Genomic DNA, 23,858 nt, shown 5'->3' with positions numbered 1-23,858 from the left:
TCTGCCGGCCGCTGTGGCCGAGCACTTCTAGGCGTGTCAGTCCGGGACCACGCGGCTGCTACGGTGGCAGGTACGAATCCTTCCTCGGGCATGGATGTGTGTGATGTCCTTAGGTTATTTAAGTTTAAGTAGTTGTAAGTCTAGGGGACTGATGACCTCCGATGTTAACTCCCACAGTACTTAGAGACATTTGAACCTATAACTCTCCCAATAAATCGAAATCGACCATTCGCTTTCCTTCCTGAAATCCTTACATGATCTTTCTATTTCACGTAACTTTGCAACGTTACGCCTAGGTATTTAAGCGACGTTACTGCGTCAAACACTTCACTGTCGATCAGTGTTATCTCTCTAAGACACGCCAGTGCTCTCGTCGGCCCCATCTTGCGAGTGCGCCTAGGCCAGAGGTGGCGCTTTTGTGCAGCCCTGACCTCAGGCTCGCGGGAGGAAGTTGGCCATTCCGTCATTCCGTCTGCGGCCCGTCGCCGTCGCCGTAGCCTCGCCGCGGCCTTGCGCGGTCCCGTCCCTGGAAATCCTCGGCGCAATTTACGTTAATTAAATAAATGACACGGTCGGCCGCGGCGTCCCGCGGAATGAAGTCGCAATTACCGGCCGGGATTCCATTACAGCCACGCACGCGGCCCGGCGCGGCTCAGCTCGCCAGCAGCGCACGCGCGCTGTCGCCACTCGCCCGCCGACCAGCCTATCATTCAGAGAGCGCTTGCTCTCCTCAGCCTTCACGGTCTCAAACTGTTACCCTAGTCCAGGATTGACAAACGCCAAGATTTTCTTCGGATGTTCCGTTTTTAGTAGTGTCACGACCAGTTCTGCATAAGCCCTACGCGAGACGTCAAAAATCCCAACTCTCAGGTACTCTTAATAGTTCGAAATACTCTCTCCTGTGACAGTAATGTGACCACTTCAAAACCACCTTTCGCAGTGCGGACCACAGCGAGACGTGCAGGAAGAGAGCCAAAGAGGTTCTGGAAAGTACCAACTGGGATGTGGAACGATGAAGACTCCACAACTGTGGCCAACTGCGCTAGTTTTCTCGCTCGAGGATCCATGACGCCAACAGCTCGATGGAGATGGAGCCACAGATACTCGATTGGGTTTAAATGCAGGGCTATGCAGGGGCATGTGGACAGCATACCTCTCTCCCGGCCGTCATCACTTTTCGCGACGAGAGGCGCTACTTCTCAGTCATGTAGACCTTCAATTGCCCTCAGGACGACTGGGTGCAGCCCGCTAGCATACAGCGCTAGGCAGATGCGGACGGTAAGGCATCCAGCCACTAACCAAGCTCGACAGCGCTTAACTCAGGTGGTCTAACAGGAACCGGTGTTACCACCGTAGCAAGACCTTTGGCGCGGGCCGGCCGTTGTGACCGAGCGGTTCTAGGTGCTTTAGTCTGGAACAGCGTGACCGCTACAGTCGCAGGTTCTAATGCTGCCTCAAGCATGGATGTGTGTGATGTCCTTAGGTTAGGTAGGTTTAAGTTGTTCTGAGTTCTAGGGGACTGATGACCTCAAATGTAAAGTCCCATAGTGCTCAGAGTTATTTGAACTTTGACGCGGTGGTACGGGAACAGTTTACAAACTTCACTGTTTCAGAAAAGTTTCCACCCTTGGCCGAAAGCCTTCATACATGGCACTCAGGATGTCAGATAACTCTCTCCTTTTCCGCATTACGACAATGACCGCACTATTGTGCACATCTCCTAACACGCTATGTACTGTGTGTAACGGCTATAAATGGGTATTGTTGTGGGCTGGGAGCATCCACTTTGCTTAAAATCTCGCAGATGCTCAAAAAGACTAGTAAAGATCTCCTCGTAGGACGGATGCGTGGGTTCTAGGGTGCCACACACACTTCGAAAGTAACTCAGAATAGTTAACAGAATAATATATTACTCAGGTTTGCTAACTCTGGTTATAGCTATTGTAGTGTGCAGATTTAGTCTGTCTGTGCTGCGTTGACTACATTTTTATAACTACAGTAAATAATGTCTCTGCACTAAAGTCGGAAGAAGCATAATCGCGTGTCTTGATATACTATCCGAAGAACTGTTACAAACCAACACTACTCAGTTAAATATCTAGGTATATGGTCTCCGTTCACACACTACCTATTCACTGCTCTGTTTCTTCTGAAGACTAACCACTGTCTGTCTATCGACCACTGTTTCTACCTCACTCGACGACTTGAAGAGTGGCAGACACACAAAAGTTCTGCAGGAATTCTCCAGCAAGACTTTGACCGACGTACAGATCGCAACTGACAACTTCAGCTCGTGCACGGTTACTTAAGCACGCAGGCCCCGGTGGTCTCGCGGTTCTAGGCGCCCAGTCCGGAACCGCGCGACTGCTTCGGTCGCAGGTTCGAATCCTGCCTCGGGCATGGATGTGTGTAATGTCCTTAGGTTAGTTAGGTTTAAGTAGTTCTAAGTTCTAGGGGACTGATGACCTCAGATGTTAAGTCCAATAGTGCTCAGAGCCATTTGAACCATTTGTTAATTCTGCACATGTGCAAATACACACATAACAGAGAATTTCCTTATACTGTTACAAATTAGAACGATAAACTGTATGGCATGGACATTGCAACTCTAACAGTTTCTCCGATCTTCTTCGTTTCCACAAATTTGGAAATAGGTGCAAATTCCACTCCCGCTGTAACAGTGACAATATCTGCTGCAGGAAAAGGATTCTGCCTAAGGACTCTGAGGCGCCAACGAATTTCACTTGCTTCACTGAATACTTTAAAAGATACGCAACATTCATGCGCTGAGTCAACTGAGGCCACTTCAAACATATTCAGAACGAATAACAATTTCCTGACTTTCCCAATTACTTTTTACCGTTTATAGTCGCCGAATAACGACACCAGTTTCTTTCTTGTTGAACCTTTTTCCGTAGTATTTCTAAGACAACTTCAGCGGCATAACACGTATGGTACATGATCAAATAGTATCTAAATAACAGCACCACAAATTCCCGGCCCAATTCGTCTGCCCATTTATACCAAATGTAAGGAAACACATAACGCAGATATGGTCTTGCGTTTGCCTATGACCTTGAAGCCCATAAGTCTGTGTTCCACTTTTGTAGCTATCAGATAACTCGTAAAGATACTGAGACATTCACAAGGTTATGTGACAGTCGAAAAAGTGAGTTTCGTTTATGGCGAATATCGCCAAACTATTGAAGCAGCGGTGACGTTGTATGCTGAAGAGTATCCAGAAAGATCGTACCAAGCACTCACGATATGTCTTTACAAACATTATGAAAAATGCTCTAGGAACTGGAAATGTGGAGAATAAAATACGCCAAAGAAAAGGAGATCAACTGATGAAAGAAATGAAAATAAACTTTTAGCAGCGGTAACACACAACGGAAATGTCGCCAAGAGATATCTGGGAACCACGAGAGGCATCAACCAAACAAATGTTTTCTTAAGAGAACATTTTGAGAACATTGGAACAGTCGTTCAGCAAGCACAAAATGGTGTGCACATTCACCGAACTTAACACTCCTAAACTTTTACCTGTGGCGAAAATTAAAACAATGACTATCACGAAACGGTGACGACTCCCGAAGACATGAAAAGTCTTATAACAATAACCAGTGCCGCCATTAAAAAATCACTCCGTCTTCAGGCCACAAGTGGCCCATCGGGGCCATCCGACTGCCGTGTCATCCTCAGCTCAGGATGCGGATAGGAGGGGCTTGTGGTCAGCACACCGCTCTCCCGGTCGTTTTGATGGTTTTCTTTGACCGGAGCCGCCACTATTCGGTCGAGTAGCTCCTCAGTTGGCATCACGAGGCTGAGTGCAACCCGAAAAATGGCAACAGCGCATGTCGGCCCGGATGGTCATCCATCGAAGTACCGGCCACGCCCGACAGCGCTTAACTTCGGTGATCTGACGGGAACCGGTGTATCCACTGCGGCAAGGCCGTTGCCCGTGTGGCCCCGTTAACTCCAGATGAAATTCAACATGCAATATTGTTTCTCCAGAAGCACTTTATGGCGTGTTGCTCCATGCTGAGTTACGTGTTTGCTTACATTTTGTATAAGAGGGCAGACATTTGTGGAACCTCTTCTGCTGACGGTGGGATAGTGGTTTGCGGCGCAGTTATCTTGATACTATTTGATAAAGTCCTACGCATGTTATGTCGTTGAAGATGTCTTAGAAGATTCTTTCAAATGCTACAGAAAAAAATACATAGTTCCATTAAAAAAATGAAGTCTATGTCGTAATTCAGCGTCTGTATACGATAAAAATACTTGCGGAAAATTCACCATATTTTCCGCTACAACTTGGCGAAAACCACACCTCGATATATTTATTCATGCTGTATATATCTGGGTGGCCTCTCTTAGCTGTATCATCCTATAGACACTTTCCTGATTCCTAGGTCTTCGTCCCGCCGGTATTTAAACCATCAGACACCAAACCCCTGTTTCCTGAAAACTGGATCTGGCGACGCTGCCTTTATCGTAGGGCTGTCGCAAATCGCATGTATTCATTACTGGGTAACGATTATTCCACGAACCTCGAAGTTCATTACTGGCATGTCTTCTTCCCTGCTCGCAGTTCCTGCACCGACTCGGACCTAGTCGGTTGTTTCCGTGCTCTTCAAAATCGTTTCCTAAGTGGGCTCTGAGTACAGGAAACGTTTCGCTTCTCGTCTGTCTTCTATTCCAGCATGTTTGTGCCGACTCAGTAGCTTTTGTATTCCTCCAGTTTCTTATTCTCAGGGGAACAGGTCGTCAGTGACAAGAAGTACAGAGTAATTATGTATAAAGGTCAAAGAATATTTTTAAATATCAGTCTAGGTAAATGTCAACGGCCATACTGCAGTGGTAAAACCAGTTCCCGTCGGGTCACCGAAGTTACACCTACATCGAAATGAGTACTCTGCAAATCACATTTAAGTGCCTGGAAGAGGGTTCATCGAACCACATTCACATTCTCTATTATTCCAATCTCGTATAGCGCGCGGAAAGAATGAACACCTATACCTTTCCGTATGAGCTCTGATTTCCCTTATTTTATCTTGGTGATCGTTCTTCCCTATGTAGGTCGGTGTCAACAAAATATTTTCGCATTCGGAGGAGATAGTTGGTGATTGGAACCTCGTGAGAAGATTCCGTCGCAACAAAGAACGCCTTTCTTTTAATGACGTCCAGCCCAAATCTTGTATCATTTCTGTGACACTCTCGCCCATATTTCGTGACAATACAAAACGTGTTGCCTTTCTTTGAACTTTTTCGATGTACTCGGTCAGTCCTATCTGGTAAGGATCCCAGACCGCACAGCAGTATTCTAAAAGAGGACGGACAAGCGTAGTGTAGGCAGTCTCCTTAGTAGGTCTGTTACATTTTCTAAGTGTCCTGCCAATAAAACGCAGTCTTTCGTTAGCCTTTCCCACAACATTTTCTATGTGTTCCTTCCAATTTAAGTTGTTCGTAACTGTAATACTTAGGTATTTAGTTGAATTTACGGCTTTTAGATTAGACTGTTTTATCGTGTGATCGAAGTTTAACGAGTTCCTTTTAGCACTCATGTCGATGACCTCACACTTTTCGTTATTTAAGGTCAACTGCCACTTTTCGCACCATTCCGATATTTCTTCTAAATCGTTTTGCAGTTTGTTTTGATTTCTGATGACTTTAGTAGTCGATAAACGACAGAGTTATCTGCAAACAACTGAACACGGCTGCTCAGATTGTCTCCAAAATCGTTTATATAGATAAGGAACAGCAAAGGGCCTATAATACTACCTTGAGGAACGCCATAAATCACATCTGTTTTACTCGCTGACTTTTCCTCAGTTACTACCAACTGTGACCTCTCTGACAGGAAATCACAAATCCAGTCACATAAGTGAGACGATATTCCATAAGCACCCAATTTCACTACGTGCCGCTTGTGTGGTACAGTATTAAAAGCCTTCCGGAAATCCAGAAATACGGAATCGACCTGAAATCCCTTGTCAATAGCACTCAACACTTCATGTGAATAAAGAGCTAGTTGTGTTTCGCAGTAACTATGTTTTCTAAACCCATGTTGACTGTGTGTCAATAGAACGTTTTCTTCGAGGTAATTCATAATGTTCGAACACAATATACACTCCTGGAAATTGAAATAAGAACACCGTGAATTCATTGTCCCAGGAAGGGGAAACTTTATTGACACATTCCTGGGGTCAGATACATCACATGATCACACTGACAGAACCACAGGCACATAGACACAGGCAACAGAGCATGCACAATGTCGGCACTAGTACAGTGTACATCCACCTTTCGCAGCAATGCAGGCTGCTATTCTCCCATGGAGACGATCGTAGAGATGCTGGATGTAGTCCTGTGGAACGGCTTGCCATGCCATTTCCACCTGGCGCCTCAGTTGGACCAGCGTTCGTGCTGGACGTGCAGACCGCGTCAGACGACGCTTCATCCAGTCCCAAACATGCTCAATGGGGGACAGATCCGGAGATCTTGCTGGCCAGGGTAGTTGACTTACACCTTCTAGAGCACGTTGGGTGGCACAGGATACATGCGGACGTGCATTGTCCTGTTGGAACAGCAAGTTCCCTTGCCGGTCTAGGAATGGTAGAACGATGGGTTCGATGACGGTTTGGATGTACCGTGCACTATTCAGTGTCCCCTCGACGATCACCAGTGGTGTACGGCCAGTGTAGGAGATCGCTCCCCACACCATGATGCCGGGTGTTGGCCCTGTGTGCCTCGGTCGTATGCAGTCCTGATTGTGGCGCTCACCTGCACGGCGCCAAACACGCATACGACCATCATTGGCACCAAGGCAGAAGCGACTCTCATCGCTGAAGACGACACGTCTCCATTCGTCCCTCCATTCACGCCTGTCGCGACACCACTGGAGGCGGGCTGCACGATGTTGGGGCGTGAGCGGAAGACGGCCTAACGGTGTGCGGGACCGTAGCCCAGCTTCATGGAGACGGTTGCGAATGGTCCTCGCCGATACCCCAGGAGCAACAGTGTCCCTAATTTGCTGGGAAGTGGCGATGCGGTCCTCTACGGCACTGCGTAGGATCCTACGGTCTTGGCGTGCATCCGTGCGTCGATGCGGTCCGGTCCCAGGTCGACGGGCACGTGCACCTTCCGCCGACCACTGGCGACAACATCGATGTACTGTGGAGACATCACGCCCCACGTGTTGATCAATTCGGCGGTACGTCCACCCGGCCTCCCGCATGCCCACTATACGCCCTCGCTCAAAGTCCGTCAACTGCACATACGGTTCACGTCCACGCTGTCGCGGCATGCTACCAGTGTTAAAGACTGCGATGGAGCTCCGTATGCCACGGCAAACTGGCTGACACTGACGGCGGCGGTGCACAAATGCTGCGCAGCTAGCGCCATTCGACGGCCAACACCGCGGTTCCTGGTGTGTCCGCTGTGCCGTGCGTGTGATCATTGCTTGTACAGCCCTCTCGCAGTGTCCGGAGCAAGTATGGTGGGTCTGACACACCGGTGTCAATGTGTTCTTTTTTCCATTTCCAGGAGTGTATGTTCTAAAAATCCTGCTGCATATCGATGCTAACGATATGGGCCTGTAATTTAGTGGATTACTCCTACTACCTTTGTTGAATACTGGTGTGGCTTGTGCAACTTTCCAGTCTTTGGGTACGGATCTTTCGTCGAGCGAACGGTTGTATAAGATTGTTAAGTATGGAGCTAACGCATCAGCATACTCCGAAAGGAACGTAATTGGTATACAGTCTGGACCAGAAGACTTGCTTTTATTGACTTAAGCTGCATCGCCGGCCGGAGTGGACGAGCGGTTCCAGGCCCTACTGTCTGGAACCGCGCGACCACTACGGTCGCAAGGTTCGAATCCTGCCTCGGGCATGGATGTGTTTGCTGTCCTTAGGTTAGTTAGGTTTAAGTAGTTCTAAGTTCTAGGGGACTGATGACCACAGCAGTTAAGTCCTATAGTGCTCAGAGCCATTTGAACCAATTAAGTTGCTTCACTACTTCGAGGATATTTACTTCTACGTTACTCATGTTGGCAGCTGTTCTTGATTCGAATTTTGGAATATTAACTTCGTCGTATTTTGTGAAGGCATTTCGGAAGGCTGTGATTAGTAACTGTGCTTTGGCAGCAGTGTCTTCGATAGTATCTCCATTGCTATCGTGCAGAGAAGGCACTGATTACTTCTTGCCGCTAACGTACTTGACATACGACCAGAATCTCTTTGGATTTTCTGTTACGCACTGTTGGTCTTGGCTAACACATGGTTGGGTGCCCATCCGGGCTGTCAAGCGCTGTTGGCATGCGGGGCGTACTCAGCCATTGTGAGGCAAAGTAAGGATCTCCTGCACTGAGAAGCAGCAGCTCAGATCACGAAAACTGACAACGTCCGCGAGAGCGGTATGCTGACCACACGCCCCTCCACATCAACATCCAGTGACAACTGAGGACGACACGGCGGTCGGTCGGTGCCATGTCTGTTCGCACGGAGAGAGAGAGAGAGAGAGAGAGAGAGAGAGAGAGAGAGAGAGAGAGAGAGAGAGAGAGAGAGAGAAGAGAAAGAGAGAAAGAAAGAGACAGAGTAGATTAGGTAAATGGCTAAGCATAACGTAACAAGACCGTCGTCCAGGCAAGATAATTTGGAAACCCGCCGACATGGGGGCCACCGGCCGTATCTACTGATAAGAGAGCCTATCCAGGCAGTGAAAGCATTAAGCACTTTGTGTGCTAGGATCTGCCCGTTGTCAGTCGGTAGTGAATTTGCAAAGAGCCTTCCGTTGCACGTTTCGGGGAAAGTTAACGTGCTCTGTTTCACTCTGTGCTTTGACCGGCAAGAGAGTCTACGGACCCTTCTTCTTCTCTCAGAAAACTGTCAGTGGTGTCACCTGTCTCGGTATGGTGCAATAATAATGGCTCATCACGCGGTTCGGAACTGATAACGTGTTTCATCTTTCAGCAAGATGGCGCCCCTCGACATTTTCACAACAATGTACGCGAGGCTGCCTGAGTGAGACGTTGTCACTGCGTCAGACAGTCCGTGTTGCATTCACTGACCTGGCGTTACGCGAATGGCCGCCATGGTTGCTGACCTTTACGCTTTGCGATTTTTTCTTGTGCGGTTACGTCAAGGACAGCGATGTTCCAGCTCTACCATCTCGAAGAGTTGCGACACCGCCTCGCAGCATCTATTCTTATTGTCACTCCTCGTATACTGAATCGGAAATGGACAGGATAGGGCTACAGGTTAGATGTGTGGCGTGAGACGTAGGGTGGGAACATAGAACATTTATAAACAGCTCGTTATGTTATTCGTGGCCCTTTATCAGTACCTATTTTTTGAAATGTTTCATGGACTTCGTAATTACCCTGTGCCGAATGTATTTTGTCACTCGTCTTATTTTCCGTCCCGCGTGCCATTCGTGCCCGATTCGGACGGAGTCGGCATTATTCATAAACCTGCAATTCCTTCGTTTCACACGCCATTGTTTCTGCCGTCCAGCATATCGCCGGCTGTTTCGACAGCTCATAGTGTTGTACGGCGTTACGTAACAGGACTATGGCAAACAGCCGGAACACAGGTACCGCAGTCCGACGGCCGTATAGTGTCGCAGTGGCTTGCCGCTGCAGAGGGCAGCCGCCATATGGTAGAATCATGGGCTACGTCAGACAACGCTGTGGCGATTCTATTTGGATTCTGTTTTACAAAGACAACGAGTTCAACTCTTGCAACTTCAGCTGTTACCTTTAATATTGTAACATCCCCATAGAAAAATTTATAAATGTCAGTGCTGGGAAACCTCTACGTTATTTGATTTTGAAACAGCTGAGCAAAACTGAACGTACTCAGACATTTCTCTCTTACTTAATCTGATCAACACTGTACTGACACACATTTTTTTAAAAATTTTTATTTATTTATTTATTTATTTATTTTTTTTTAGCGCAACGCAATCTGACTTTCAATAATCCCTACAAAAGAATAGCCCTGACTAAGAACAACCTGTACCTTACATGAATCACGTACCTCACAAAAATCTTCGTTACTCGAACTACTGCAGTACAGCAAGCGCCAATACTGCCAGCTAAATAAAAGATTCTAACTACTGAAGGCACTAACTACTGATAGCAAATGAAAGATTTTGATGGAGAACAAACAATGTATTTATCTAAAAAGTGTTCAAAAGTCATTATAGTTCAAGACATCCAGTCTTCCCACTTCCACCACTGCTGGCGGCTCACCTCCAACTGCGCAACGCTACGCGCTGTTAACATCCAACTGCCTAACGCTACACTAGCGAATATTCCAACAATGTCAACCAGCCACAGACTGCACACAGCACAGTCAGTGATTTTCATACAGAGCGCTACGTGGCGTTACCAACATAAAAACCTAAATAGCCTACTTACAATATAAGTTCAGCCATGCTGATCGTTCATCAGGATGTTGAAGACGAAAAGTTGTTCACGAAGAGAACTCACTCAAATAGAGTAACCACGAGCACATTTATAAGTACAACTTGCCAGTATTGCGAAGACGTATTTACATACAATGGCTACATCAGTAAAAGTAGTGAGTAATGAATGTTTTGTAGCGTACTTGTGTGTATTTCGACAATATCGAATATATACGGTGCAAAACTGAGTCGTTACTTTTACAAGCATACTTGGATGTCGCTGTTACTATTCTGGACTGTCCGGGTAACATTTTAAAATTCGCAGATACTGTCGCGATTCCTTTATTTGGCGTATAGCATAGCGAATCACATGTAATTATACACCTACTATATTTCTACAAATTACAATTAAATACACACTCCATTCACATTAATGCGAGCACCGCCTATTTCGACGTCAATTTGCTATAAATGACAAGTGGGAGCACTAGCAGTGGAGGGTCTACAAAGCGTGTCGGGGAGAGGTGGGGAGGCGGGGGTGAGTGGGCGGAAGACATTAAGTCGTTGTCGCCATGCAGAAACTGAGCGATTTATCTGACGTCCAGAAGGGCATGATCATTGGATTTAGGGCCAACGTTGAAAGCATTTCCCAAGCGGCGAAGTTTTTTAAACATTTCGCGTACCGCCATGGTCAAAGTATACCGTGTATGGCAAATTGGCGCTGTCCGATACCGGCAGCGAGGCAACTGTGGTGCATCACGGCCCACAGATGACAAGGGTCAATGAGGTTGTAGAGATGTGTACTGGCGAATAGAGGTGCAATTGTTGAGCAGTGGACGACCCAGATGAACCAAGGGCCTACCAACAGTGTCTCCTCAACGACTGTTCAGCGGACGTTGCTGCGTATGGGCCTCCGCAGTAGGCGTCTAATTCATGTGCCCATGCTGACTGCTCTTAATTGAAGGCAAGAATATGTAAGCCAGTACCGTAGCCGGACGTCCAATGAGTAGTGGCATGTGGTCTTTTCAGATGAATCACATGCTGTGCTTCATCGGTGTTGTGTACATAATTCCGCGTAGTCAGCACGTACACAACTTTCCCAATAGAGCGCGCCCCACCAAGCACAACAGCGCAGGCGCAGCGCTCGTCCGTCTCCGCACTACGAGATGGCGCTTTCTTAGAGACGGACCAAATTCTGCTTCCGCCGATCCGCGTATTAATATGTAACGCAGCCAATGAGATTGCTGCTAACGTAGAACCTATTTTCCTCGCGGATCACACTCGCGCAGTGATACCTGAATGCGAGAGGTATTATAACGAGTGTACAGACCTCCGATTAGTTAGTCTGCATTAGTCTGTAGACAAGTTTCAGTCTGCGCCTAATAAGTTATCGTATTCCTGTACAAAGCCATGAAGAGAAATGTATAGACACTTTGTCAAGTATCAGAGATGTGAGGAGAAGATTAACGAACCAAGACCAAAGGAACTTCAGATTGTCAATTGTAAATAGCATCCAGAATCAATTTAAGTAAGGTTTATGATTTTTATTATTTTAATAAATGTGTGTGAAAATTAATCAAGTTCTGTTTAAAGTTGGTCACCGTCAGTCTGCTACTCTAAGCGTGCAAGTGGCATTTCTATCGTCTGGCCTAACGGCAGAAGATAAACACGCCACGATAAGACCACGAGACATATTGCTGACACCCGCCTACTTCGTTACAGCGACAAGTCAAATAATCTGATGGTGTGTGTACCGAAGGTCTTACAGTACGCACACAACAATCGGACAGGTGGCCGTTGGATCGACAGATCTTCAGAAGGGCGCAAGTTGGAGCCTTATGTTCTGGGGAATTTCGTAGGATTTTCTGGTGATCTCGTCATTCAGGAAGGCACAGTGGGTCAACACAAGTATGCATCTGTTGTTAGGGAGTATATCCACCCCTGAATACGGTTTATTCTTTCTTGGTATAATGGCATCTACCAGCACGATAATGCAACGTATCACACAGCTCTCAGTGAATATGCTTGGTTGGAAGAACAGCAGGATGAGTTTACAGTACTTCCCTGGCCTTCAAACCCAATCTTGGGACCATCTCGACCGGGCTGTTCGCGCCATGGATCCCCAAACGAGAAACCTAGCGTAGCTGGTCACGACAATGGCATCCCTGCCAGTATATTCCAAAGCGTCATTGACCCTTCTCCTGAATGTTTCGCATTGGTCCGCCCCGCAAAAAGTGGTTATTCAGGGTTATGACTCGTGGTCACATTAATGTGACTGGATGGTGTAGCAGGTATGAAAGTTCACGTCAGGAACAGAATTACTGAAATCACAAGTGTCACCAACAAAGAGTCACAGTACTTATGTATTCGATTCCATAGTGGCCCACAGTCAGTCAGATCACGGGCCGGAGAATGACCTTAACGGGTGTTCTGGTGTAATGTGGCAGGTGGTATCTGCTAGCACCCACGGACATACCGCTGAAACTACATTTTCCGTCGGCAGAACCAGGCAGGTTTAAAGCCATGCGGGGCCCGTAGCACTGATAAACTGTGAGCTGCTATTCGTCAATATGTTTTTAGTTCCATACAACATGTGATGGTAGCGCCTAGTAAGATTTTATTTCACTACTTTGGGTGCCAACAGATGATACGCATATTGAGTTCTGAACCATTATTTGACCATTATCTGACCAAAGACACTAAAATCAAGACACGTATGACTTTTCCAAGTTCCGTTCACACAGTAAGGAAAAAAACATTGTTTAAACAAGGAAATAGTTCAATGTTACTCTTTTTTACGTGTCGTCTAGCAACATAAACATTGTTAAATGGCTAGGGAGTAAAGTTTAATGATTGTCAGATCACGAAGGTAACTTCTGTCTTGAGTGGTTTTCAGCCGGTAATCCTCACGTATCTAGGAACTGGTGGACAGTATAAGTGTACTGTCTTCAGTTACGCTTTACGTAAACAGTAAGGACAAAGAAAAAGTTAAGAATTCAACACTAATACGTAGATAGATTTGAACATTCATATACATACGAGTACATTGAACTTTAAGTCACTTTATATCCATAAAACACACACAGGATATTTATACAAAGCAAACATGAATGAATCGAATTCGGCATCTCTGCAATTTGTGTCACGTGTCCCTCGGCTCTCGTAAGGAGCTAGCCCGTTGCTTAAAAAGGTGAAATCTCTGCACAGAAGAAATAATCGTGTCATAATCCACGTAACAATGTTACACAGTAAACCGTCGTGTCACACGTATTGGGAAACCTTGAGCTATATTGTACCTAGCGGTGCAAGTTCTCAAATTAACTTCCAATGGGAGGGGGGGGGGGGGAAGGGGTTATGTGTGTGTGTGGGGGGGGGGGGGGGGCGGGGGCAGAACACAATGGTGCATCTCAATGCGATCAAGATAAAAACTTTACACAAACCCGTTCTACATAAAGCTACTGTAAACGAACAGTGTGAGTGAATGTAAAATAATTAAAAGTACATAAAAAAGGACTGCTCTCACCTTGATTAGAACGAATAGCTGCCAGTTTTTGAAAGTGTTCTGCTTGTTTTACTTCGCTTAACGGCCTATGTCGTATATTGCAAGGGTATTTCAACAAACAATTTTTACTTTTTTCGTTTTATTTATCTCGTTGTTTACTAGGCAGGAGTGCTCAGCATTAGACCACTGTAGCACTATGGCTAACATTGCTAGACGGACTACCCGATAATAGTAATAACAGGTATAATAATGAATACGTGAAATTTAAAAACGCCCTCATTATGTTCTTGCCGAATGCGGGAAGCGACGACTAAAAGAAACAGCTGTACAGAAGGAATCAATGGGCAGAACAAGTTGACTAGTTAGAGGAAGAGTGAGAAATAATAGGATAAGATTAGCAGAGGATGTGGGAAGTAGTGCCGGCCAGAGTGGCCGTGCGGTTCTAGGCGCTACAGTCTGGAGCCGCGGGACCGCAACGGTCGCAGGTTTGAATCCTGCCTCGGGCACGGATGTGTGTGATGTCCTTAGGTTAGTTAGGTTTAAGTAGTTCTAAGTTCTAGGGGACTGATGACGTCAGAAGTTGAGTCCCATAGTGCTCAGAGCCATTTGGGAAGTAGGAAACAAAAACAGAAGGGAATGAGAAAACCATGGATTGGTTCATAGTGTGACAGAGTAACTGGTTCATTGTTGGACAGGCAGAGAACAGTTGTGAGATGCCGAGAGAGAAACTACGCCAATGAGAAAACAAAAAGCTGTAAACCGTTTTGAATTTTTTGCGCAGTCGTATGCATGGGCTTCTGCAGAAATTTTTCAATGTGGGGACAAAATTCTAAAATTCTGGTTTTATATATAAATGATTCAGTGAGTTTGAAAATAGTGCATTGCTCAAGAACTAGATTTGATAAAAAAATATAGTTACTCAGTCTTTTTAAGTTATTAGTAGTTTAATACGTACGTTATAACCAGCTTTTAATATCAATGCGAAATACATATGTTATTAAGAGGAATATAAAATCCACATCTTTCATTCATTTATCTAAAATTAAGCCGCCATATAACTGAGACGAGAGTACTAACAGTTTATGGAGTACAAAGGTTGTTCGGGAAGTAAGGAGCGATCGTTCGCGAAATGGAAACCACAATGTAAATCAAAACTGTTTTCTTTGCACATTTAGCTACTACTTCCAGGTACTTCTCTACATAGTCGCCACGCATTTGTCTGAGCGTTATACCAAATTGCCGACACCATCGTCATAGAAGCAGCCGCTTGTGCTTTCCAATAATTCTCTATCCTGGTCTATATCGCGTAGCCTGCGCCCAAGTGTTGTCATCGTATCCAGCGTTTCATGTGAACAGAGATGATACTCAGGACGAGCCAATTAGGGCTATGTTGTAGGTAATCGATCACTTCCCAACGAAAAGGCTGCAGGAGCGTCTTCACTGCCCCTGCAAAGTGCGACTGAGAATTGCCATGAAGAAGGAAGTGCGTGGCAGTTGTGTTAGGTGGGCTGCGTTCATTAAGGCGAAGCTTCTCAGTGGGCCCTCCTACTTGGCGGGAGATATTGTTGTTCTAGACACTTTTACTCGCTCACAGTGCGCTCACGACTGAAAAGAGCGTCTTGATGCGATCGACGGGCATACTAGAGACACTGCCCAAGACGTCTGTGAAAAGCCTCGTCGGATTTTCACTGTGGTTTCCATTTCGCGACCAATCATTCCCCACTTTCCGAATAGCCCTCGTATAAAGCTTGAAACTATTTAGAAAGAAATTCATATTCTGTAAACAACAAATTTGAAACTGAAATGAAAAATCAGAGCGATTGAAAAAAATCCTGTAGGATCCAACTAACAATGACCCATTAGTACTCCACGAAGTGTAGAAACAGGGAATAAACTTTGAAACAGTCTTATTCAACGTAAATACCATCTACAATACGGCTTTCGCTTACAACATTTCACGTCTTAATTGATTTGTTGCATTACTTTCATGCTTTCTACTTTTTAACGTTGGCTGCGACAACGAAAGTTGAACAAAATATTTTTTGGAATCTACATTTCCGGTGTAGGTCAAGTAAAGTGTAGTTCAGGGCCAGTATAGGACCAGGAGTATTGAGTTGAGAACGACTCAATTCCTGGGAGGACATTGTTTCAACCCTGAAATCAGACACTTCTCCTAGCGTATAAAACTCATTTTTTTTTGTTTCAGTCGATGTGTTTTGGTTCATAGATTATCCAAAGATGTACGCACCTACAGTATAACGTGGCTGTGTTCTTCAGCGTCTTCCGCAATAGCTTCGCGGTGTGAAACTGAATGCAGAACAGTGAGCTAACACAGGTCTTTTTCGCACTCAGAAAATTGATAAACTTACGTCGTGCTTTCGTTGGGAAGCAAGGGCAGGTGTCGTTTTTGTGGGTATTGGAAACAGTTTTCCAACAATGTGTCCACAACCTACAGTCGTACATCCGTTATGTATATCCCAGTACAGGGGAGGCATTTTGCTTGAAAGTTGCTTGCCCGCCGTCGGCGGGTAATACGCTCCTGCAATGCCTGTGTTTTTCCGAATTTCGATAAACTGTTCCTTTGGACATGTTTGCAAGAGACTTTCAAGTAAAATGTCTCGCCTGTAGAGAAATATACGTAATCGAGGTACTTGTACAGGTTGTAGACACATGGTTGAAGACATACTGAAGTTTGGGTGTGGCCGTGAGTCGCGCTCGGATAGTCTAATAGTAAGGTGACAGCTCGCGATAAGTGGAAAATCTGGCTTCGGCACGGCACATATCTTCGTTGTCGTCATTCCATTATACAGATGATGGTCGTCGATATTCGCAACTGCGAATACATTTCATGTAAGACGTAGGTACGTACTGGCGAGAACGGTTTCTAACTTTTTGTCACTTTCGTCGATGTTAAAACTTTCTCAAAGTATGCACTATTTTGATAGCTTTGCTGTCACTTTTACGGTAGCTTTCGCTTGAGTGAACGTTTATTTATACGTGTATAAAGTAGCTCAACCCACTGAAAATGCCGTCGATTCTGAAATACAAGCTGTTAGTCATTTGTTAAATACAAAAGAAGTGGAAGCTTCCGAAATTTTATGATATATAATCGAAATGTACAGAGAAACAGCTATCAGCGCTGGATCGGTTAGAAAATGGTGTAGAACATGTAAAGATGGCCGACCAAAGGTCCACGATGAGAAACGAAGTGCGCGAGAGTCCGTTATTACTGATGACTTGGTGCAGAAAACTGTAAAAAATTCGAGAAACAGAACCTATCTCATTTCATATTATCTCGCCCCCTTTCATCACATTTCAAGATGTTGCCAAATTGTAAACTGGAGATAAAAATGAATTGTTCAAGATACACCGGAATCGAAACAACAGTACATGGAATGGAGACAGTCAACATTCCCCAAGAAAGAGAGGTTCCATCAAACAATTTAATCCCGAAAAATCACATTCACTGTGTTTTTGGAAAGGTAGGAAGATTTGTTTATCGGTTTTTTGCCTTGGGGTAGTTCAGACAATACAGATAGATTACAGATAGGTATTGTGAGATCATACAGAAATTGCGCCATGAAATAAAAAAAAAAAGCGTTGCATGCTCAGGAGAGAGCACGTTTTGCTGCACGACAATACCCGTCCTCATGATCTCATCGAGTCATATGGTTGGCAACAAGCTGGTCCTCTTCCATATAGCCCTGACCTAACGCCAAGAGACTATCATTTTTTCTTGCACCTCTAAAGCCATCTTGCCTGCTTGCGCTGCGAAGAAGGTGACGGTGTCGAAACGGCAGTACAGGACTCGTTAAAAAATGAGACAATTTCTATGAGGATTGTTTTCAGAAGCTAAACATACGATACGATAAGTGCCTTAATATAATATGTGGAGAAGTAGATTAAGTTCCAAGGTGTAAAAATGAAGTTATTGTAATACTGTTCTTTTTTGAAAACGCACCTCGTAGTTCCTTGGTTTTTAAATACGGAGGGACTTCAGGACATGGTCTGCCTCTTTATCCGTTTGTCGACAGTTTTTGACCTGGGAGCAAAGGATTGTTCTGAATCCGATTGAGTTGGAGGTCTTCCTGAAAATGCGTTCATATTCTACATGACTATTTACCTATGTACGACGTCAGTTCACCTGTGGCGTTGCTAAGTGTCGTCTGGCGGCGGTGTTGCAGGTGTGGTTCCAGAACCGGCGCGCCAAGTGGCGCAAGCAGGAGAAGGTGGGCCCGCAGGCGCACCCCTACTCGCCGCTGCAGGCCTACGGCGCGCCGCCGCCCGCCGCCGTCGTCGCGCCGACGCTGCCCAACCCGTTCGCGCACCTCGGCTTCGGGCTGCGCAAGCCGGCCTTCGACTCTGCGGGCGCCTTCCGCTACCAGCTGGCCGCCTACCTGCCGCCCCCGCACTTCCGACCGGCGCCGCCCCCGCCGCCCCACGGCCCGCCCCCGCTGCTAGCGCCCGCGGGGCTAAGCCCACTCGGCTACCACCACGCCACTGCAGGTTCCTTCCAGGTCCGTGCCTCCCACCAGTGACTGCTTTACCACCACGCATCAGATCCACACAACGGGCAGCTTACCCCGCATATACAGTAGGCCAGTGGTTCCCAAGCTTTCTTAGATCATTACCCCTGAGTGCAATCAAACATTGTTGGTACGCCCCCCCCCCCCCAACCCCATCTGTTGTCCCCCCTCCGTCCCACAATATCGTAAACTTTAGCACATAACAAAACTTTACTTGGAATACTTCTATTTTTAAAATGATGAAGGATGAATGATATTTAGTGTGTGTGTGTGCGTAAAATGAATGAGGAAGGAATTCGAGGTGCATCACAAGTGCTTCCCTCAACTCCTTCTTAGATAAAAAAGCTAACTACCCGCAGTAGGGGTACACACGAGTTAAAAACATACTTCTCCTGTAATACTACTAGTCCTCATTGCGGCACTTGCTTGACCTTGACACTACAAGCCCATTTAAAATCAACCAAGTGAAAATGTGTGCACTATTCTCACTGTTCGTAAATCACTTGATTGCTGTACTCCTTTTTTTTTTGAACTGGCAGAAATTGGAAGACTTCAGGCTGTTAATGCTTTGCATCTGACTGCAGCTGCTAACATTTTTACAAACGATTCCTTAACAATAAGTGAACCATTTGTATCATAATTTTACTAGAAATATTTTTGTTCATAATGTCCAGTTTTTAAGCAGGTAATGAAACAGTATCAAAAGGCATAATGTATTAGAAAACGTTGCTTAAAGATAAATAGCTTGTAGTGAATCACGTATTAACATTCTACCGCCTCAAAATCTTCATGATTCTAGACCTCAAAGCGAATATTCAAATTAAATATTAAAAATTGTTCGTACATTTTCCTGTCTAGTTAGAACAACTTTACCTGTTGATTGAACTGTTACTTGCTTCCATAAATCTTTTGCTTCAAACAAATGCTACATAATATTTTAAAATTATAATAAAGAAACGTTTACTGGAAGTACTACAGGTCAGATGAAAACAAACTGAACAGTATCCCAGAAGTCGTCTGCAAATGTATGCCGTCACGAGTCAGCAGACTAATATGTAGGTTTCAGTACAATAACGCCATGTGCGGTCTGTGCCGTCTATGGTCTAAGGCAAACAAAATAAGAAATAGTCATGTGTCACTTAAATGGTAGGTTTAGCCATCTACAACATGTTTCAGGAAGAACAGTAAATAATTTAGGAGGTGGTAATACATACCAATCCGAATAAAACGTTCTATAAAACATGTGTCCAAGTTTTATTAGTTACCCAGATACAGCTGTTAGAACGTGACCCACACAAATACTCACAGTAGGTACTAAGTTTTCCAGCAGCGCTGAACCGAAATGGTACCGCTTTCAACTGCGTGACCAGCGGTAAGTGGAAATGCCGTGTGGCTAGCGCCTCCTGTCGGGCAGACCGTTGGCCTGGTGCAAGTATTCGGTGACTTGCGTGTCGACGGGGATGAAATGATGATGATTAGGACAACACAACACCCAGTCCCTGAGCGGAGATAATCTCCGACCCAGCTGGGAATCGAACCCGGGCCGTTAGGTATGACATTCAGTCGCGCTGACCACTCAGCTACCAGGGGGGGATGTGACCGGCGATGTAAGTAATGAATTGTCATGCAACAGCATTCTTTCTATAATAGAGCTCAACAGTTTCGCACACTGCTGGTTTCAGATTGTTGGAAAATGAATGTATTTTATACTACAGATCGCGTTTTCCTTCTCTAGGTAACCCACAAAGTCTGTTTGAGTACCAAAGACAGCGCACATGTTTCTTCTGTCTTTAATTCCTTCATGATCGAAGGTTTCCTGACTCTAAATGACCACTGGCAATCCAATAGGTTTAGATCCCTCTATAGCAGTGTTTCATAAATGGGAACGAAAGTTACCAGTAAAAACATTTTTCTTTCCGAAGACTAGGGTAACGTGTGACAGTTTGTGGTGGAGGTTACAGATTGTGAAACGAATGAATGAACAATATGTTACTCACATAGTCCACACACTACACACGTACTGTGTACTGTGCATCTATGACAGTAAAATTGAGTCATATACATCAAATATTCTTAACTTTCTCATGATAACACCCGAATTGAAAATAGATCCCCAAATTCACCAGAAATTGCCCCACAACAGATAAATGGCTGACGACACCATAACACAACAGTAACTACACAGGAGAACTTGAACAGTATAATTTTTGACAGCTTGCGGATTTGTTGGTTAGTTTTCTTCGAATGCTGTTAAACGCAATGTACATGCGATAATCTGAAATACACGGCACTAAATCTACTGCGCTCTGCTGCACTGCTCCCCTAGAGTCGGTGAAACTTGGCATCAGGGTCGCGCGCACGCCTTCTTTTTGGGGGGATGGAAGAAGGGGGGATGGGGCGGTTGTAGCTAAAATCTGATTACACTCGGGGGTAATTGTGACAGAAATGCCCGGAACCGCTGCTATTACAGCTAATAACAGCGCTCTACTCGGTGCTGCCACTACGCTCAACACCAGTAACCAAAACTTTGCAATTTCTTTTAGATGGCATAATGCGAAACCCCCTAACAAAGTAAAATGTAAACTTTCACTGCCATAAATGTCACACTTACGTATTAAAATTTTCACGACTGTTTATCGTGGAATATTTTAGCAAGTGTCTCTAATAATAGTCAAGAGTAAGCCCTAGCACTGAAACTCTACCACAGCATCCACCGAACAGCTAAAGCTTTTCCAAACAGCGCAGTACTACTAGATTTCGGAAAATCCGCATTATCTGAGATGGTTGCCGCGATGGATTTTTGTTGGGCGTCCGCCACCCAATACATTTTTAGAACGTTCCCCTGATGCTCATGCTGTTCGCAAGACTTTCTAGTCTCTCTCACCTCCGTTTTTGTAAGAAAAATTAATATCTGAATTGAAATTCAGAACAGATAACTCACTTGTCATTCGTCCCTAACGGCTTGGATTGGACACTTAATAAGTCTTACTGTGACGACTGATGTCACTGCCGTAAATTAATGTTTGGTTCCAGGCACAGTCGACACACATAATTCAAGGGATCTGACGAGAAACTGGAATAACTGTGACTTCAATTTAGCAAAAGTCTCTTATAAATGTGGAATTACGAAAAAGTTGAATTAAAAGTTTAAAAATGGTACTATAGTTTGAGTAACATTCAAATTTCATTACAAAAGGTAGCAGTAGTAGCAACTGCACTCATATTAAAAGACAATTCATTTTTTCACCCACTTAATTATTTCTTATTTGTCTTAACATTTCCGACTAAAGGCACGCACAAATTTTCGAGAATACATGATAAAACGTCAGTTTCAATCATTTTTACCCTGTCTAATAATCTGTGATCAACGCTCGAATTTTCTCCATATATCTTCTTAAATCGAAGTCAAACTCTTTTTACAGTTAGAGTGCCACCCCACACTAGCGGCGAACCCTTCAACGTCCAGCCTGGCAATGAATGACGTAGCCATTTCTTAGGAATGTAACATTCGAGATGAGTGTTCTCTCTCTCCTCTTCACTGACAAAGCCATTACAGTAAACATTTGGCAACAGGTGGGAACACACGTAGCCTGTTCCGCTTTCTCCGTCCTTACGACATGTTTGCAGCAAACTTAACTTCTCGCCTCAGAATCGTCGATCGCGTGAGTGACGGAATTTTGAAAGGTTTCGCCACGTCCTCTTTCTTTTCCACTCCACATTCCACAACAACAATAACTGCTTCTTTTCTGTGAAAATCAAACACGGGTACTTCTTCAGCTTTACTTTTACAGCTGATTTATGTGCTGTAGTAACTTACGCATTTTCGAGAAACAAAGGATTGTTGCAGAGCGTTGAATGACCAAATAATTATCTCAATAGGTGATGAAGAAATCGAATTACCGAGTATTTCGTGGCCGCTGTTGTCGGATTATACACCGTTCGCAGGTAGTCTGTTGTGACAATCGCTTCGATTTATCGAATGTATAAATAAAAACACGATTCTTCTATTTATCGAGTATTTCTTACAGTGACGCGACAGTTATTTCAATTTATCGAGAAATCGATTTACTGAGAGCGAATTAGCTCGAGTCTTCTCTATATTTATCTTGTAGAAATAAGGAATTTACAGCCGTATTTTTTTATAAAATATATTTATTTCGCGACCAGTTTCGACACTACATTAGTGTCACAATCAGGCCCTGTGCAAACTGAATGGTGCTACCTAACCACCGGTGCATTGTGACAGATAGTGTATTCGCTGTTCTCGTGGATTTCTATTGACAAGATGTATGTACTCCAGCCATCGTGTAAGCAGTCCATGAGACCAGTGAATACACATGGTACCTGTCATAATGCACCGAGGATTAGATGCCGCCAGTTTTGACAAGGACCTGAAGATGATACTAATGTAGTGTCGAAACTGGTGGCGAAGTTAAACTATTTTGCAGTAAGTACGGCTGTTGGTATTGACAAGGACCTGAAAATGATACTAATTTAGTGTCGAAACTGGTGGCGAAGTTAAACTATTTTGCAGTAAGTACGGCTGTTGGTATTCCTTATTTTTACAAGTTTATGATAAGCCGCAGTTGCACTTCCATTACAATGATGGATCATCTAAATCTGTGTATTTATCTGATTAGATCCTTTACGTATTTTGATAGGCGTTTCTTGATCCTGTTTCAGACACTGCTGGCAAACATCTCGGCTGCACAACATCAGCAGCAGCAACAGCAGCAGCGGCACAGTCCCAAAGACGAGTACCAGCAGGCGGTGCCCAACCCACCCCCGCCTCTGCCCCCGCAGCAGCAGGAGCAGGCGGCCACGGCGACGGCGCTCCTGGCCGCTGCCATCGTGCCTCCCCCGCCGCACCCTCCAGGCCCGCCTACCAGCCCGGGGGCGGCGGTGGCGGCGGCAGCGGCGGCGGCGGCCGCAGCGGCGGCAGCTGCCGCCCCCGAGATCGACCGCCGCAGCTCCAGCATCGCGGCGCTGCGCCTCAAGGCGCGCGAGCACGAGCTGCGGCTGGAGATGCTTCGCAAGAACGGAGACCTCATAAGCTGAGCGCCATTCCTCGGGGAATCCCCATCCAGAGAGTGTTTCAGGCTTGCCGAACGTGCTAGTTGTGTCTGGAGATGTTGCGATAAAATGGAGACCTGACCAGCCCACTAGAGATCCCTATCCAGGGAGTGTTTCGCTGCTGCCAGTCGCCCTTAGTATGTCTAGATGCTGAGAAAGAATGGGAGATCTCATTAGCTGAGGGCCATTCCACAGGGAATCCCCATCCAGCGAGTACTTCAGTGCTGTTAAACGTATTACATGTGTCTCCAAATGCTGGGGGAGAAGGGAGACACCAGCCGAGTGGCTGCCCACGGAAAGTCCCCACCTATCCAGTGGCTCCGTGCTGCCGATCACCCTGA

At 45.4% G+C, this 23,858-nt stretch overlaps 1 protein-coding gene and 1 pseudogene across 1 annotated transcript in view; one reads left to right on the top strand and one right to left on the bottom strand.

Moving 5' to 3' along the window:
* Window positions 1-23,502, top strand: part of LOC126455758 (homeobox protein aristaless-like) — a 961,462-nt gene extending 937,960 nt beyond the window's left edge. Inside the window, exons 5-6 of the mRNA XM_050091524.1 lie at window positions 18,103-18,435; window positions 23,128-23,502. Of these exons, the coding sequence (XP_049947481.1) occupies window positions 18,103-18,435; window positions 23,128-23,502 (708 nt within the window). The remainder of the gene's footprint in view (window positions 1-18,102; window positions 18,436-23,127) is intronic.
* On the bottom strand, window positions 3,846-3,963 carry LOC126459549 (5S ribosomal RNA; annotated as a pseudogene).
* Window positions 23,503-23,858: the final 356 nt, after the last annotated feature.

Source organism: Schistocerca serialis, chromosome 2 (assembly GCF_023864345.2).
Source record: "Schistocerca serialis cubense isolate TAMUIC-IGC-003099 chromosome 2, iqSchSeri2.2, whole genome shotgun sequence".
Classification (NCBI taxonomy): domain Eukaryota; kingdom Metazoa; phylum Arthropoda; class Insecta; order Orthoptera; family Acrididae; genus Schistocerca; species Schistocerca serialis.
This window is presented reverse-complemented; position numbering and strand designations above follow the sequence as displayed.